At 35.0% G+C, this 19,315-nt stretch overlaps 1 protein-coding gene across 1 annotated transcript; it reads right to left on the bottom strand.

Moving 5' to 3' along the window:
- Nucleotides 1-426: 426 nt before the first annotated feature.
- On the bottom strand, nt 427-5,345 carry KBTBD3 (kelch repeat and BTB domain containing 3; the record flags this gene model as incomplete). Its single annotated transcript, XM_080706057.1, has 2 exons — nt 427-2,029; nt 5,113-5,345. The coding sequence occupies 2 exons, from the start codon at nt 5,343-5,345 to the stop codon at nt 427-429; spliced, it is 1,836 nt and encodes a 611-aa protein (XP_080562183.1).
- Nucleotides 5,346-19,315: the final 13,970 nt, after the last annotated feature.

The raw sequence follows: 19,315 nt of genomic DNA, 5'->3' as shown, positions 1-19,315 counted from the left end.
AAAAGTATATAATTCATTTTTACTTCCTCAAGAGATTTCTCTCATCTACTTAGCACAAATTCATGAACCTGGATATCTTTTTAACTAGCCTCTCATAAATAGTTTAAAACCATAGTGTGAAAGACTGTGACTTTTATTTACCCTTCTAAACACTAAGTACTATGAATCCTTGAAGATTAAATTATATTTAATATAATTTTTGGTAAAATATATTTTGTGTTTTAAGTTCTGGGAACTGTTTATTTACAGATAGTATATATATATATATATATATATATATATATATATATATACCTAATTCTCTAATGGAAGAAATATTTTATTTTAGTAAATATAAAGAACTTTTTACCAATAATTATGGCAAACAAATTTACTATAGGTTATAAGAACTAGAGTAGTTTTAGAATGCCCACACACCTACTACGTTTAGAAATGATTAGAAAACCATGGGTCTCTGTATTTATTGAACTGAATCACCTGGCAGTAAAATTCAGTTAAGGCTTTTGGCATTGGTGAGACTTCTTCCCACTCTGACCTGCTGCTATGATAGACCTGTACTTCATCTGTGATTTCATCTGGTGCATAATCACCACCTAATATATAAATCTTATCTTCAATTCCAATTGCACCTGCATTAAACCCTGCACATTCAAAAGATCCTTCACCCTTCCAAACACAAGTATCTGGACAAAAACTATAAACCTTATAGGTAGAAAGGTCACATATATACAGTGTGCAATTTACAGGGACAGCTTTAATTAGTGTAGCATGAAAAAACTGTCCAAACTCTGCTACTAATTCAGACCACTGATCAGTTGTAGCATTATATTTAAAAAAGCAATCAAGTGATGGGTTAAAGGCATCTGTAATCTCTACTTCTGATCCAAGAACATAAATTACATTTTGGCATGCACTTGCTTCTGGATAATATATGCCTCTAGGTAACGGGCTAACAGATATCCATTCCTTGGAAAGAGGATTATAGGATTCAACATCTAAGAGACTTTTAATGTCCTGAGACCCTCTAGTCTTTCCACCTATGACAAATAGCCTATTGAGAGCCATAACTGATGTATGCATGGTTCTTGGTGTTTTCATAGTGGATACCAAGAAGAACTCATTTTTGATTGGACAGTAGCACCAGGTTTGATCAGTGGCATCATGATAAGACTCAGCAATATGAAGTCGAACCTTTCTACAACACTTCCCTTTGCAACCACCTGTCAAGAATATTTTCTCTCCAAAACTAGACAGACTAGACCCAGGCAAATCAATCAGGTGTGACTGTGGCAGTATTTTCCATGAATCAGTTTTAATATTATAGCAAAATGTATACTGATTTTCTCCATTTTCCTCAGTTTTATGAATGAATATATATTTTTCAGTTGTAGATGGTCGAGCATCAGGAAAGAGTCCACTAGAACTCTGTACACACTTAATTGCATCCACAATTATGTCAAAACAGTTTGTGCTTTTGAGTAAACACTCTTCAGTGAGCAGACAGTCTTGAAGTGTGTCCTCAGATAACTGATGTAATCTTACTTTTTTAATCAAATGAGGCAGATGCTTTTGCCTTGATTCTAAGTTATGTTTTGTCCAACTAAGGACGACTTTCAGTACTGTTTCTTCTTCTGGAACATTTAATTCATCTGACTCCAGACATTTTTGTAGTACTCCAAAATTCATCTCTAAGAAATCATTGGATTTAAATAATAGAGAAAAGTGATGTTGTACAAAGTACAATGCATGATCAAACAAACGGGTAGAGCCATAGCTATCTGATATAGATAATAAATGTAAACAATTGACCAGATTGATGCTTTTTATTAAAAAGTCACTGCAAGCTTTGGATAGGAAGGAAACTTGAAGAAATGATGACAACTGGAAGAACATTTCCACATTATCATCTGTTATTTTTGTTCTTCCAGTATAGGCATAATCAAGAAATGCTTTTACTGCTTTGGAGGACAAATTAGTAATGGTAACACTTCCATCATCTCTTTCTTTCATGTTTACTTCAAACATAGCCCTGCAAAAATAAAGAACACAGAATAACAAGTAAACAGAAATATTATGTTCTATAATTATTTTCAATATACCTTAAGGAGGTTTCCTTTACTCTTAAATTGACTTGAAACACATTTATGAAATATTTTAATAGTACCCTAATCAAGTATTTTAAATGTATTTATCTGCCACCAAACATATTATATAACTCTCATATTAAGGCTATACAGTATAGCTGAGATACATAAACTAATCCATAAACACTTAAGGTTCTAATTTTATATCCATATTTCTTCATATATATTGTTTAAAAATTAAGACAAAATTTCCATAATGGTAGAAAATTTTAATTTATGATTGACTAGTATTAATTGTCAACTAAAAGTAAAAATTTAATGCTTGAGGCTTAGGATTTAAAATTTTCTTTCAAATTAATTTTTTATTTGATAGTAATACAATGTAAAAGATACACCATAGTGAAATGCCAGAGGTCTCCAATGAATTTGTCTGTGTGGGGAAATCCATCAAATAAAATATATATCTAAAATAACATAATTTTATATAGTACTTTAAGGAAAAGAAATGTTATTTCATATGATTAAACCTTAACAATATACTTCATCAAGCCAAAAAAGCAAATTTTAAGTTTTTGTACTAATAGCCATTGAGAGTTGGAGATAAGTTCTCATATTTGAATAGTTAGACCAGCTTGATAGTTCTTCATTGAAAGTTCTATTTCATCTTCACATATAAAACTTGATAGAATCTAAGAAATTGGGAATTTCTTTGGCTCAGTGTAAGTGAAATAGAGATTATTTGGAAATGTGTGGGTAGGGACTAAAATGTATTTTTACTACTTGGTTTAAATTTCTGCTGGTATTGTCCAAAACACCTTTGTGAGTAGTACTCCTGGTATACTTCATTAATAAGTAAATTGGTGAACAACAACAACAACAACAACAATGTACTGATTAGAGTACACTCCAGGGCACTAAATTTATTAAAGAAGGATAACATCCAGCTAAAAAATATGAGGGCTTTCAAATAGGATTATCCTTGAGGAGAAAGAAGGATGACAAACACCCTTCCTACTAAGATATTCTCTACTTCTTAAACAAAACCAAATATATTCAGTGGTAATTATATCCACTTTACCTATTATGTAGGGGTTTTCAATCATGTATCTTAATTGAGAGATGTTAACCTGTGATGACATTAGATTACAAAATCATCTACATTCATTCAGGGTAATAGTAAGAGCATGGTCTCTTGAACTAGCTGCCTGGATAGACAATTTTCCTTCAAAATTAGATTTAGATTAGGACATGTGTATTAAGGGAACAAATATATAACCATTATATTAGACAGCTCTTTATGAACAAGCGTCATCAAGAATAAAGGAGTAGAAAAGAGATATGTGGAAGGCTGGATTGAAAAAGAAAAGGGCCGGGCAGGGTGGTGCATGTTTGTAATCCCAGCATTTGGGAGGTGGAGAACAGAGGATCGTGGTTTGTGGACAGCCTCAGTTCTTAAGCAACTCAGTGAGACCCTGTTTCAAAACATAAAAATACTAAAACACAGGGCTGGGGGTGTAGTTCGGAGGAACAATGCCCCTGGGTTCCATTTCCAGTACTGTAAAATAAATAAATCAGGAAAAGAAAAGTGAAGACTCTGAGAGAACCTGAGAGTGGCAGAATATAACAAAACGTGGGGTCACAATGGAGTCCAAGGGATAACTTAGATTATCTCAGAGAGCAAATGAGAAGAATAAAGTTGTAGCTTCCCTGTCCTGAGCCAACTGTGTAGCACTGAGTCGCTGCTCCTAAGTTCAAAGCAAAATTCCCTACAGAAGCAGGTGTTGAGCAAATAGTAGATGACAAAAATAATTTTTTGTTTGCTCAGTGTCCAGCTAGGATTTTCTCTAAAGGCAACAAGGATGAGGTTGAATTTGATATTTGTAGAAAAATAGGGTTTAAATTAAGGATTAAAATCGTATAAATTCCATTTTATTTCTAGATCTTTAATCTTACTCTATGTTTTTTACCATGTTTATTTATTAGACTTTAAACTCTATTTACTTTGCTTCCAAAATTGAGCGCAATGCAAAATACTACAATTAGGACTTAAGTTTACTACAATATGACCAGGAAGGCTGAAGGCCAGGGCAACCCAAAAGAGACTTGTCTAATACATGTCTAATGACCACTGGATCCTAAAAGATGGTATTACCTTGAGACAATTACCAGAGTACTATGATAATATGTCTGTAGAATAAAAAAAAAAACCATATTCTTGCAATTTCATGTCTATGACATTCCCTTTAGGGTAACTACATGGAAAACCAAATTATATTTAGAAAGTTGCTTAGAATAAGAACAATTTATATACTCTAAAGAAATGTATTTTTATCTAAGAAGTACTTTTCATACTATAGAAGTATCTCTGCTTAAGAAAGAAGAAATTTTAAGTCGTCTGAGTTGAGTCCCTCTTCTTTGGTAATACATGGATATAATATAAAACAAATTTATTTTCCTTACTCATCATGAGCTTGGAACTCTGCTTCCATTTTATTCAACTTGTCATTTCATCTTTTTACAAAATTATATAATGTAGAAATCTCTCAAACAAATAGCATAAATTCCGTTTTATTTATAGATTAAAATAGTATAAATGCCATTTTATTTCTAGATCTCTAATCTTACTCTATTTTTTACCAACTTTATTTACTAGAATTTAAACTCTACTTACTTTGCTTTTATAAAATTATAAAGTACAGAAATCTTTACTTTGCTTTACTTTTATAAAATTATATACTGCAGAAATATCTCAAACAAAACTGATCCAAGATGGAAATACATATCTCCTTTCCCAGAGCATCTCAAGGATATAATATTCCAAAGAACTTTGGGCTGGGCTGGGAAGACGCAAGCTTTCAAAAAGATAATCTTATATTTACCTACTCAAAAAACAGTAATCTTAGTTCTAATCAGTTTTTATTTAAGAATTCAAAATTACTCTTGAATACTGTGTGAGGAAAAAATTAGTGTGGTTATAAAATATAACTTAATTATCCATAAAATCTGAGGCACAGGCAAGGTAAGGTACCTGAAAAAGTCACTGCATGCTGCTAACACACAACGATGACACGGGATTATCTCATCTTTCATGATTATCTTGAAATCATAGAAGACATTTTGTTCTCTAAAATTCTGCAGTATACTTAAGATTTTCTGGCCATGATCTTCAGATACAACAAAGTCGTTTTTCTTTCCAGATGGAATTCCATTACATGACCTTCGTTCATTGAAATCATACAAATTATCCATAGTGAATTCCATCTGTTTTTAGAACTAAAATGAGAAAAGAAGTCACTGATGTAGTAGAGATCTCATAAAAATACAGAAATTAGAAATTTGCCCTCAGTATCAATTTTGCAAAAATGTTTACAAACAACAATCACATGATAATAAGCCTTGCTCTAAACTTTTTTTCATGACTTTTAATACTAAAATCGTGTTAAATTTTCATAAATGTTGTGCTGATTGGAATAGCATACTATAAGCCCTAACATTCAAGTTACACAAGTGTATTAAACAGTAAAAGTTCTAAGTTGTACACAAATAGCTTATCTAAGATCTTATTGTATAGTTATTGTATGCTAAAAATAAGAGGCATTATTTCTATAGTAGTAATTACCTGAGTATATACCCAGCACATTCCTCTCCCCTCCATTCATTTTATTCTGGTTGTAAAGTAGGCATTTAAAGGCTGACATTGGAGCATAGACTACTTTCCTGTAGTTTTGACTTTTACAAGACACTTGTTTAAAAAGGATCAGTGATTGACTGTATTGACTAGTTATGGCATTTAGTAAAGACAAGGTAAATATTAACTGAAGTTGACTTATTTGACAGCAGGAAGGAAAACAACATATAACTTTAAGAAGGTTGTACTAATTTACAATCCCACCTTCAATGTATAAGAATTCCCATTTCCTCACATCCTCAACACACTTGTTATTGTTTATGTTTTTGACGACTGACATTCTATCTGGAGTTAGGAAAAATCTCAGGGTAGTTTTGACTTGCTGGTGATGTTAAACATTTTCTCATATATTCATTGGCCAATTGTTTTTCTTTTGGAAAATTTTAATTTGGTTCTATTGCCTATTTCTTATTTGATTATGTATTTATTTATTCTTTAGTGTTAAGTGAGGAAATAGGTAATCTTATACACTGTTGATGAGAATATAAATTAGTCAACCAGTATCGAGATCAGTCTGGAGGATACTCAAAAAACTAGAAATGGAAGCACCATATGACACAACTGTTCTACTCCTTGGTATCTTCCAAAAGAATTAAAGTAAAAATACCTATAGTGATGCATGTATATCCATGTATATAGAAGCACAATTTATAATAGCCAAATTATAGGACCAAGGATTATAGAACCAACAATCTATGTCTCTCAAAAGATGCATGGATAAAGAAAATGTGGGATATATACAAAATGGAATCAGCCATAAGAACAACTAACTTATAACATCTGCAATAAAATTAGTAGAATTGGAGAATACTGTGCTATGTGAGATCAGTCAGTTTCAGTAAGTCAGGGTTGTATATTTTCTATGATATGTGGAAGCTAGAGAGAAAATAGGAAACCTAAGGGACTGTAATAGTAGAAAAGGAGAAAGAAAGGAAAAGGGAGAGGAAGAGAAAGAGAGGAGAGGAGAGGAGAGGAGAGAGAGAGAGAGAGAGAGAGAGAGAGAGAGAGGCCTATAGAATGGTAGAAGAGTGATAAGGGTGGGAGGTAGGGAGGGGAAGCAAAAGTAATGAGGAAGCAAATAATTCAAATACAATGGCAATATGTGAAGGTATTGCTACTAATTTCACTACAACACATGTGGGGAGGGAGGAAAAGCAGGGTGGGATGAGGAGGGAACTACACCAAGAGCTGTATACACTATGTTTTTATCATACTGAACCTCACTATGATGTATAATTGCAATGCATACACACACACACACACACACACACACACACACACACACACACACACACACAGGCTTGTTAAACACAAGGTCAGGAATCCAAGAAAGTTGAAGTCCAGATAATCATGTGCCGGGGTCCAGCCCTAGCAGAGTCGGGGTTCGTGTGAAGGTGAGGAGAAGCCGAGGTCGAACATGAAAGAAGAATGACCACACGAAATAGATTCAACCTTCTTCCTTTTATTCAGGATTTGTTACAGTTTTTATACTTTCTTTGTTGGCAGAAAAGCCAGAGCATAGTCATGCAAGCAGGATTGCCAAGGACGGGAAAAAGTTATTATTTGTTATAAAGTTTAGGGCAAGGGTGCTAGACATTTAAACAATCATAGTGTATTTTGTCTCACTTCACAAGGCTGACTCAAACTTACTCTTATACAGTGGCTTTAAACTAAGGTCAGTTTGAACTTAATATTTGGCCCAATATCTTTATCGTTGGGAAAAAAATCCTCGCCGCCTGAGTCTCTCACAAGCTGCTGCCCATCAGTTTTAATTATAATGTTTATACATAAAATTCCAATTAGACATATTAATCCAAATAATCCTAAAATAATTTTATGAAGAAAGGAATGCTAGACATACTTCATGGGGGATCTACGCCGTTGCGGATCCCCCGATTGAGCTTTCTCAAGATCTGCATGATATGCGGTAGCAATCATGAATTTTGCAAACTGCCAACAATTCTACTCCAAGCATAAAAGAATTACCACCAAAAGTAAGGAAGTGGGAAGCAGAAAGAAAAAGAAGACTGAACACTAGGGGGAAAAGAAAAAAGGAAAAAGGGGAAACTGATTCTCTAGTACATTTCTGTTGTGGTTATCCATTATTTTGAAATCACCCCAAAATTTAGTGACTAACAATTTATTGTATCTCATGGTTTTGTGGGTTTAGCTATAGCTTCTTACTCTGGGGCATTCATGTGGCTACACACAGTGAAACAGCAGCTATTTGTAGTCATCTTAAGGCCTGACTGGGTTAGATGTTCAATATGGGTTCTTTTTTTATATTTCATGGAAAGTTTCAAAAGTAATTAACTACTAAAAAGAATCATTGATGCTTTAGGGATGTAGTGGGGAGACAGCATTATTGTGGGTTTAAGAAAAAATAATAGGCATAATTTGTATGAATTATTCTTTAAAAAGTTCAGCAAGATGGGATCTAAAAGCATATGTAGATAATAGGAAATTTTATTTTGTTTTATACAATAGAAATATGAGCATGTTAATATACTGAGGACAAAATTCAGGTAAGAAGGGAAATTTTGGCAATGATAATCTAAATTCAGTACCCCCATCCACATCAGAAAGGAGGTATGGAGGGAAATACTACTAATGATCACAACATTATATATTCAACATCAATAGCTACATCACAAAGTAAAATTTTATGATATTTATTTATTTGATTATGGCACTGAAGATTGAATCCAAGGGGATTCTACCTCTAAGCTATACCCAAAGTCCTATTTCTTTTAATATACTTTTTTTGGAAACAGGGTCTCACTAAGTTGCTGAGAGCCTCACTAAGTAATTGAGGCTGGCTTAGAACCTGTGCAATCCTCCTGTCTCAGCTTCCCAAGTGCTGGGATTACAAGAGTGAGCCACCATGCCCAGCTAAAGTCCTATTTTTTAATTTTTATTTTCTAATAGGGTCTTCCTAGGTTTCTGAGAATCTCACTACCTGCTCAGGCTGTCCTTGAACCTGAGATCCTTCTGTCTCAGCCTCCTGAGTACTGGGATTACAAGCATGCATTACCATGCCCAGCTAAATTTTATGATCTTTAATCAATAAGCTGAAGAATAATACTATACAAAAACTTGTTTCTTTTAACAGATAAGCATTAATAGGAAAATAAATAGTTATAGACTGAACTTTTATAGCATTTAGTAATGTAATAAGAAGTCAGAAAGTATGAGAATTTATAAGTGATTTGTATAGTTATCACAATCAATGCTCATAATAATCCTTTAAGATTGGTATTAATAATGGATTTTTAAAACAAAAAATTGAGCCTCAGATTAAATAATATGTCTAAGAACACAAAACACTTAGAAACGTGCTCAAAGTCCATGCTTTTGCTAATTCTATTCTCAATTTTATCATCAAATGAAAACCTACAATTTTTAACATAAATCTAGCATTGTATCCCATTAGAATTGTAATGCTCAAAAGCTACAACAGTTTAAAATCATTCTCAAAAACAAAGACATAGATAATAATAACAGATAATATTTGCTAAGCCAGTTAGATGTGTCAGGCACTGGCCCATAGGTTTCATGTGATGGTTAATTTAATTCTTGTAACTATAATCCCTATACAAAAGAGACTCCTGCTTTCCCTGTTTTTTTTTTTTTCTGCTAAATACAACCCCCCTCCCACAATCACACAATTAAGAAAACTGTAAAATTGGAAAGAAAGCAGATTTGCTGGTGAACTTGGGATCTAAGGACCAACACAGTGGTGAGTTACTCAGGTATTCTTTTTGCCTAATATATTAAATTTAATGGAATATAATATAGAAAAGAAGCTAGCAACCCAAAACGCTATTGGACACACACAAAGAACTTCAAGAAAAATTTGTTGTTTAGTTATTGTACTGGGATAGGAGGATAGGGGCAACCTGGCAATACAAAAAAGTTTAGATAATTATCCCAACCAAATACCACAAAACGACTGTGGCTGTTTGCATACCACACTTAGGGAAAAAAAAAAAACAATGAAGGGCCCAGAATTCTAATCATGTTAAGTTCTAAAGAGGGGCTTGATCCTCCTTCTCCTGTCTCTCCAAATCGATGGTGTCTGAGAAGGCTGAAAAACTACTAGAAAAAATATGCAGAGATAATGCTTAGCGTTACTATAGCTAAATCAAAATAAATTCTAAAAACAGTTCAAGTAATCCACAGAAAATCTGAGAAAACAAAAACAGATAAGTAGAATAAAAAATTATAAATGGTGGACTTAAGTGCTATGATGATAACTGCATTAAATGTGCTTTTTAATGCAGTTAAATATACACTAATTAAAATAGAGATTATCAGAGTAGATTTTTAAAAAGGCAACCCAATTTTATACTTCACATAGGTAACTCACTTCAAATATAATAATATGTAAGTTAGAAGTAAAATAGAGCCAGGTGTGGTGGTACACTCTTGTAATCCCAGTATTAGGGAGGCTGAGACAGGAAGACAGTTCAAGTAAAGCCTCAGCAAGTAGTGAGACTCTCATCAACCTAGCAAGATCCTTTTTAAAAATGAAAGTAAAATAGGGCTTGGAGTATATCTCAGAGGTAGAATACTCCTAGGTTCTATTGCCAAAAGAAAACAAAAGAAAAAGAAAAAGTAAGATACACTATGAAAGCACTAATCAAATCAAAGTAGGCATGACAATATTAATATAAGATTAAATAAACTTCACAAAACCTTTGCAGAAATAGAGAAGATATACACATAAAGATTAGCAATCATAAACGTGCATATACCAGACAACAGAGTTCTAAAATATGGGAAGCAATAATTGATAAAACTGAAAAGAAAAATAAGATAAATGTATTATTATAGCTGGACACTTCAATACCCTTTCTCTAAAATTAAGTGAATACCTAAAAAGTCATCAAGAATATAGAATTGAAAAACACCATCAATCAACAGAATCTGATCACTATTTATAAAAAACTACACCTAAAAACCTAACATTATATTCTTTATAAATGTACATGGAACATATGCCTAAATTAACCATATCTTTCCTCATAAAACAAACCTTAAATGATTGAAAGAACTGACATTATACCTAATAAGTTTTTGGTACAATAAAATTAAACCAGAAATTAACTATAAAAACCCACAAAAATATCCAAGTACTTGGAAACTAAATAACAGGCTTCTAAATAATTCTCAGGCCAGTATTAAGATTTGTATTTGGAATGTCCTCCAGAATCTCATGTGTTGGGTGCTTGATCACCAGTGTTTAGAGGTGGGGTTTCTGGAAAGTGATTGGATCATGAGGGTACTAATAACTCCATCAATAATCAGTGATGAGTTCATAGATGACTGGGCTTTTAGGAGATGGAGCATGGTGGGAGAAAGTTAGGAGATGGAGCACAGTTAGAGAAAATTACTGGGGACTTGCCTTTAAATGATAGATTTTGTTCCTAGCCCCTTTACTTCGTGTGTGTGTGTGTGTGTGCATGTGTGTGTGTGTGTGTGTGGTCTGTCTGTCTGTCTGTCTCTGCTTCCTGGCTGCCATAAGGTGAGCCTCTTTGTTCTGTTACAACTTCCCCATCATCATATTCTACTTCATCTCTGACTCAAATAGTGCCAGCTATCTTAGACCGACACCTCTGAAACCACGAGGCAAAACAAATTTTTTCTTTTTAAAGGTGTTTTTCTGAGGTATTTTGTCATAGCAACAAATAGTTGACTAACAGAATTAGTGTCAAGGGTAATTAAATGTTGAACTGAAAACACTATGTACAGAAATATGCAAAATACAGATAAAATATGCTCAGAAGAAAATTTGAGGCACTAAATGTTTATATTATTACAATTCACATAGTATTTTAATATATTATTTGAACAGGACTGTAACAACCAAGGAAATTTAATTTATCACAAATTTAAGAAAGAATTAAACCAATTCTACAAAAATTTTTAGACAAAGTAGAAGAGGAAAGATTTCTGAATTAACTTTATGAAACTAGTATTACTATGGAACTCTAGATGAACACAGTACTCAAAATACATACATACATACACACACACACACACACACACACACACACAAACACACATATACATACACACACACACACACAGGAACTCCACAGTCATAGACCAATTCTCTCACAAATATGGATGCAAAAATTTCTCAACAAACTATTAGCAAAAGAAACTCAGCAAAATATAAAAGGAATTATACAATGGCCCAATAAGTTTAGTTGATCAATAGTTGAGCATCAATCAATGTAATCCCTCCTATTATCAAATTAAAGCAAAATTACATGACCGTATCAATTCACACAAAAAGCATTTGACAAAATCCAACACCCATTCATCAGAAAAATTCCTAACAAATAAAGAATAGGGGAGAAAGTACCCCTTTCAACTTGTGTGTGTGTGTGTGTGTGTGTGTGTACCTTTGTGTATATATACATGGCTAACATTATACTAGGTGGTAAAAGATTGAATTCCTTCCTTTCCTTCCTTCTATGATGCGGAAAACATCAAGTCTGTCCACTGTACTCAGCACAGTGCTAGAAGCTCTAGCCAGCACACTGGAGTGAGCAAATTCAATGAAAGACCTATATAGAAAAGGAAAAAACAAAACTGTCTCTATGTGCATATGTCAAGATAGTTTATATAGAAAATCCCAAGGAATCCACAAAATAAAAAAACTCATAAAATAAGAGCTAAATTATACCAAAGGATACATTAACATACAAAACAATTATATTTTTGTTAGTGATGAATACATGGAAATCAAAATTAAAATAAATAGCTGAAATAAGGGAAAAGAAATTATATATATAATATATATATATATCTTCTGATATATATAAGATTTTTATATATAATATATATTTATCTTCTGAATATGTGTGTGTGTGTGTGTGTGTATGTGTGTGTGTAAGATATGCAGGATTTGTACACTGAAAGCTACACAATCCTAACAGAGGAATTTTTGAAGACTTAGACATGTTGTATGTCTTTGAATTGAAAATTTTGATATAGTAAAAGTGCTACTATAGTAAAAGTATATATAGTAAAAGTACTTTTTCCAAATTAATATATAGGTTTAATACATTCCTATCAAGTTTCCAACAAATGTTTTGTGGATATTGTTGAGACTGTTATAAAACTTATATCAAATGATAAAATAGAATAACCAATGAAAAGTGATACAGTGGCAATTATCTTTCAAACTAATTTCATGACTTTTTATACAGTAACCAAGACTGTATCATTGGTGAAAGGACAGACACACAGGTCAGTGGAACAGAATATGACATTGAGGAACAGCCCCATACAAGTATAGGCCCTATTCATCTTTTCTTTTTTGGTGGTACTGGGGGTGGAACTCAGAGGCTTTCTACCTCCAGGCTATACTTCCAGTCCTATTTTGTACTTTATTTGGAAACAGGGTCTCACTAAGTTGCTGAGAGCCTCACTCAGTAGCTGAGGCTGGCTTCGAACCTGTGCGATCCTCCTGTCTCAGCCTCCCAAGTGCTGGAATTACAAGCATGCACCACCACGCCCAGCTTTATATATTCTTTCAATTTTTAAACCAATTGTAAAAAGCAGATACCATAACTTCTCTATTTTATAGACAGGGAAAAATGAGGCTTGAAGAATTTAAATAATTTTCCTAAAGTCATATAGCAAGTAAGTGGAGAGCTGGAGTGTGACCGGGATCATCTGGCTCCCTTGCTCTTATTCTCCACAATATTAAGGAAAGCCTTTCTGAGACAGTGTCATTTGACACCTGGATGATAATAAGGTAAGGGGTTGGTGAAAGAAAGACTACACAAAGTCCTCAAGGGACACTGGGCAGTGTAGAACACATACCTAGTATACCAGTACTTGGGAAGCTGAGACAGGAGGCTTTATAGGTTTACTACCAGCTAGCCTCAGCAGCCTAGTGAGCCCTTCTGGAACTTAGTAAGACCCTGTTTCAAAATAAAGAAAGAAAGACTGGGGGTATAGGTCAGAGGTAGAATGCTCCTAGGTTCAATCCCCAATACCAAAAAACAAAAACAAACAAAAAACCCAAACAAACTCTAAAGTGAAAAAGGAGTCTCAGTGTTAAGAAATTAAAGAAAGACAGAATGGCTGGAGAATACTAGTGGAAACAATAATGTCAGGAGATTGGGCAAAAAAAAGCAGGTCGAAGGAGCTAGAATTTTATCCCCAAAGCAATAGGAATGACTAACTTTAAACTATGCAGTGGTTTCTCTGATAAGGGGATAATATCCAGAATATACAAAGAGCCCAAAAGACTCTACACTAGCAAAACAAACAACCCAATCAAGAAATGGGCAAATGAACTAAATAGACACTTCACAAAAGAAGATACAAAGGGCCAATAGATACATGAAAAGATGTTCTACATCATTGGCCATCAGGGAGATGCAAATCAAAACTACACTGAGATTCCATCTAACCCCAGTCAGAGTGGCAAGCATAAAGAAATCAAATAACAACAAATGTTGGTGAGGATGTGGGGAAAGAGGAACTCTTTTACACTGCTGGTGGGAGTGCAAACTAGTTCATCCACTATGGAGATCTGTGTGGAAATTTCTAAGAAAGCTAGGAATAGATCCACCATATGATCCAGCTCGACCACTCCTGGGTATTTTCCCAAAAAAGTTGAATCTAGAGAACTATAGCAATGTATGCATACCTATGTTCATAGCAGTACCAACCCAGGTCCCCATCAACAGATGAATGGATTGCAAAACTCTGGGAAATACACACAATGGAATTCTACTCAGCCATAAAGAAGAACAAAATAATACAATTTGCAAGAAGATGGAAAGTCCTGGAGAGCATTATGTTAAGTGAGATCAGCCAAGCACAGAAGGAGAAGGTACAATGTTCCCTCTAATATGCCCAAACTAGGGAACGTAGAGAATACCTGTGGTACTCCAGGAAATGGAGGGGAAATACCAGCAAAGCTTAATGGAAAGAGAGGGGAGGAAGAAGACTGAACTTGATTAATGAGGGTCTACATCCAAATATGTGTAAAATTATGAATATGGCATGGTTACCCTGAACATTCATTGGTGGGAAGGGGGAAGGGGAAACAGGGGTGGGGGGGGGAGAGGGCACCAAGTATAGTTTAAATGTATACCATTTATGTTCAATAAAAAAAAATAAACACACACACACAAAAATAAACTAAGCAGTGGTTTGATCTAATTTACATTAAAATGTCTTTCTAACGGATATATAAATGATAAACTGAAAGTTAAGAAAATTTGACTCAAAGTCATTCAGCAATTGTTAAAAAAAATTTCACAGAGTAGCTATTATCATGGTAGGCATTATTCTAAATATGGGCCACAGAGCTAAAAACACTACAGAGGTCATCCACTCTGAAATACACATCAGAGAGGTAAACACAAACGCACACTAAAAAAAGACTTCCTCTTCTACATGTAGTTTCTTCTGCTGTACTAGACATTTTCCATAGCATGAAAATTCTAGTATCTCCCATCTGTAAATAAACATCAAACAACAAATCTACCTTCTGACTTCCTATTTTGTTCTAGATACCATCTTATTTTTCTCATTAACCCCGCAAAACTACTTTAAAGAGTAGCATCACCACCAGATTTCTCTCTTTTGCCCTACTAAAACTAACCTTGCCCAAGTCACCATGCCAGCATCTTGATGTCAAAGGCTCATGTCTCTCTTCTCATCTTATTTAAACTTTCAGGAATACTAGTTTCTCCTTTTTGAAACACTAATCTCTTAGCGTCAGTGCCACAACAGGTTTCCTATTTTCTGGCCTGTCCTCAAATAAATTAGGAGTCAGTGTAGCATAGTGATTTAGGACATGGGCTTCTAGATTTAGCTCTGAAGACAAGTTGTGCAATGGAGATGAAGAGAAGGGAGTGTGTGTGTGTGTGTGTGTGTGTGTGTGTGTGTGATGAATAAGGAGAGTGAGGAAGACTGAGAATCATAGTTTGTTCCTTGAGTAATTAGCAGAATTATAGATCTATTCAATGAAGTCTTGAGGGTGAAAAAGCTTTTACAATAAAATATAGTTGGTAACAACAAAAAAACCTACTGAACATTACCTAAAAATCACCTAATCTTAGCAATTACCTCATGTTATACCTTTCCATGACATTGATTTCTGGGAGAGATTATGAGATTCACTCAAAGTCATATAAGGAATTGGTGGTAGAAATGGAAAGAGGATATCAAGTCTCCCAGAATCCTGCTAAACGCCACAGATCAGAATTAAGCAAGATGGCCACTATTCACATGTTGCTGAGCCTCTGTTAGTCCACTTCTACTGAACAATGCAATAAACATATTTTAATAAATTTGGGGGTATACTGAACATAATTAGGCAAGTTATTAGCTGCACATTTTGTTTTTAAAAATCAAAGGAAGTAAAGGTAGATAATGTAAAAACCAGTATTATTCCTGTGAGAATAAAATATATTGCAAAAGTCAATCCTAGCCTGGGTACACATGCCTGTAATACTACCTACATGGAAGGCTGAGGCAGGAAGAATGAAAGTTAGGTCAGCCTGGCAACAAGCTGGGAATATAACTCAGTGATGGAGTGGTTATCTAGCATGCTTGAGAACTTGGGTTCAATCTCTAGAACAACAACAAAAATCAATTACTATCATTTACTTATGTGTAGTACTTATAAAAGTTAAGGTATACCTGAAAATCCTTCCCAATATTATTCTAATTTACAAGATAATATATTTATGTTATAATTTGTAAAATCATATATAATTATATATGCATATAATTACACAATATAAAATTATATATATATAAAATGCAGAACCATAGAAGAGATGTCATAATGTACTAGATGTACTAGAATGATTGCCAGATGAATTATATAAACAATACTTTTTTTTAAAGGTATTCTGGAATAGGCCTTAAAAAAAGTTAAGGAAGGTAATTTTTTATAAAGGTAAAGTTTTAAGGTAAGTTTTATAAAGGTAAGTTTTAAGCTAAGTCTTGAAGAACGAGTAAGATTTTTTAAATTAAGGAAAGGGATTAAATTAAAAAAAAACAGAGATTTCACTAAGATACTAGGCTTGGGGCTAGGAAAAGGGAGTGGTAGAATGAGCTATTTCAAATTGGGTAATTGTCTTTGTATGATATTCAGCGTAAATGATACACAGAAACATGGACTGTGATGATGGTAAGAGAGGAGGGCAATGTTCTAGTTAGAATCAGTACAGATAATCACTAAATCACCTGCAATCCTTATATCTGGTCTTCAAAGCTTGCTCTAATGGTCAAAGAATGGAATATAAATTCCTTAACCCAAATCTAAATTATTTCACCAAATTCCTTCTGAACTGTTTCTCCATCACTAACTACTTCACAGAAGAACATGTAAGATTATGTAGATGGAAGTATTTTATTTTTATTTTTTAACATATGGAAGTGTTTTAGAAATGGAAAATATACCAAAATTATACAAATCAGTTCAAAAAGACAAGAAAGGAAAAGTTGGTAATATGCTTAGATGCATAAAGTGAAAACTGGAAAACTGAATTATGATCATTGTTGATACAGGTATTAGTATCTTTTTTTTACTTCATATGTCTTTTTTATTTTATATAGTATCTTAATTTACTTTATAAATGTAAAGACAACTACTCTTTTTTTAAAGAATCCAAATTAAAATTTTATTGACTTGAATGAAAAGAATAGATATGGGCATACATTTATTCTTCTTGCAGCTTTTTAATGTGTGTTCTTCATTTGCCTTGCCAGATGGTAAGCTTCCTGCAAGCAGCAAACATATCTTAAATACAGCACCTGATCCAGGCTTTTAGTAACTAAGTTGACATATAAAGCCAACATTTCATTTTGTTGCCCTCTGAGGATCTGTGTGTTCATAATCAATATACTAGCCAGGTGAGGTGGTGCATGCCTGTAATCCCAGTACTTTGGAAACGGAGACAGGAGGATTGCAGGTTTGAGGACAGCGTCAGCAAGTGGCGAGCCTCTCCACAAGCTAGGGAGACTGTTTTGTTTTGGTAGTACTGGGGATGAAACCCAGGGGCCTTCTACCTCCAGGCTACACTCCCAGACCTATTTTATATTTTATTTGGAAACAGGGTCTCTTAAACCAGCTGAGGCTGGCTTCGAACATGAGCGATCCTCCTGTCTCAGCCTCCCAAGCGCGGAGATTATAAGCTTGTGCACCACGCCCGGCAGGGAGACTGTTTTAAAACAAAAAATAAAGGCCAGGTGTGGCGGCACATGCTTGTAATCCCAGCATTAGGGAGGTAGAGACGGGAGGATCATGGTTCGCAGCCAGCCTCAGCTACTTAAGCAAGGACCTTCGCAACTCAGTGAGACCGTGTTTCAAAATAAAGAATAAAAAAATAGGGCTGGGGGTGTAACTCGGGGATACAATGCCCTTGGGTTCTATATCCGGGAACCGCAAAACAACAACAACAAACAACAACAAAAACAAAAAATAAAAAGGGTTGGGGGTATAGATGGGTAGCAGAATGCCCCTGAGTTCAATCCCCAGCACCACAAAAACAACAATAACAAAAACCCCATCTACTTGCAAAGGATTCCAGAGGACTCGTGATGTTACAAAAGGTTAATGAAAACACATATAGATGAAAAAAAAAACACACACACACAATCTAGCTTAAAATCATAAATAGGCAGGTAATTGTGTTATTTAATATTTCTAGCATTTGGCTAATATTTCCTGGCAACCGTAGGAAGAACAGAACAGGCTGAATCCCAGTTTGGCACTGGATACACCATCAAGTGAGGTATTTGGATTCAGATACGGAAACTTTTTCCTGGCCCCAAACCCACAGGGGACTTTGATCAAGTGGGCATTCATTATAAGAGTCGCCAATATTGTACACGGAACAATATTGGAAACGTACTTATACTAATATGACTCTTCAAAAACTTCAAGAAAAAAAAATGAGGAAAGGAGGAATAAATCTGAGGGGCTTCTGAGGTTATTTACTTGATTTTGCTATTAGATCCTGAACCTCGGCTCCGAGGTAACCAGTCAAGGGAATCCTCAGTTTCCTCCCTAGCGCTCTGGCCCGGGCTTGGCAACCTCAAAACAGACCTGGCTCTCTCGGCGCAGCAGTGAGGGATCAGCGTTAGCCCAGGGTCTGGCTGACAGCCTGGGGCTCTGGAGGGGCCCCGCGCCCGCACCGAGGGCACACACCTAGCTCCTGGGTGGGCGGCTGCAGGAATAAGGAGTGTCTTGGTGAGTTTGCGTTTTCCACTGAAGGGGCTGGGGAAGGAAAGGAAGCAGCTCAGAGCCGCATCATCCCTCAACTCCCGGGGCATCAAGACCATCCCCTCCTCACCACTGAAAGCTCCCCTGCTTCAAACACGAAGGAGCGACAGAAGTCAAGCGACTCCTCTCATCTGCGGGTCCTAGGAGCCAACCCCAGACCCCGGGAATACGGCGCTACCATCCCACTCCTCCTTCACCCCGCGGAGATCACCCACCTGCAACTGCAGTCTCCGAAGTCTCCACCCCAGTCTCTCGGCTTCTAAAGTA

This window comes from Muscardinus avellanarius (assembly GCF_963383645.1).
Source record: "Muscardinus avellanarius genome assembly, chromosome: 1".
Taxonomy (NCBI): Eukaryota; Metazoa; Chordata; class Mammalia; order Rodentia; family Gliridae; genus Muscardinus; species Muscardinus avellanarius.
Note: the sequence above shows the minus strand (reverse complement) of the source record. Positions and strands in the feature narration are given on the sequence as shown.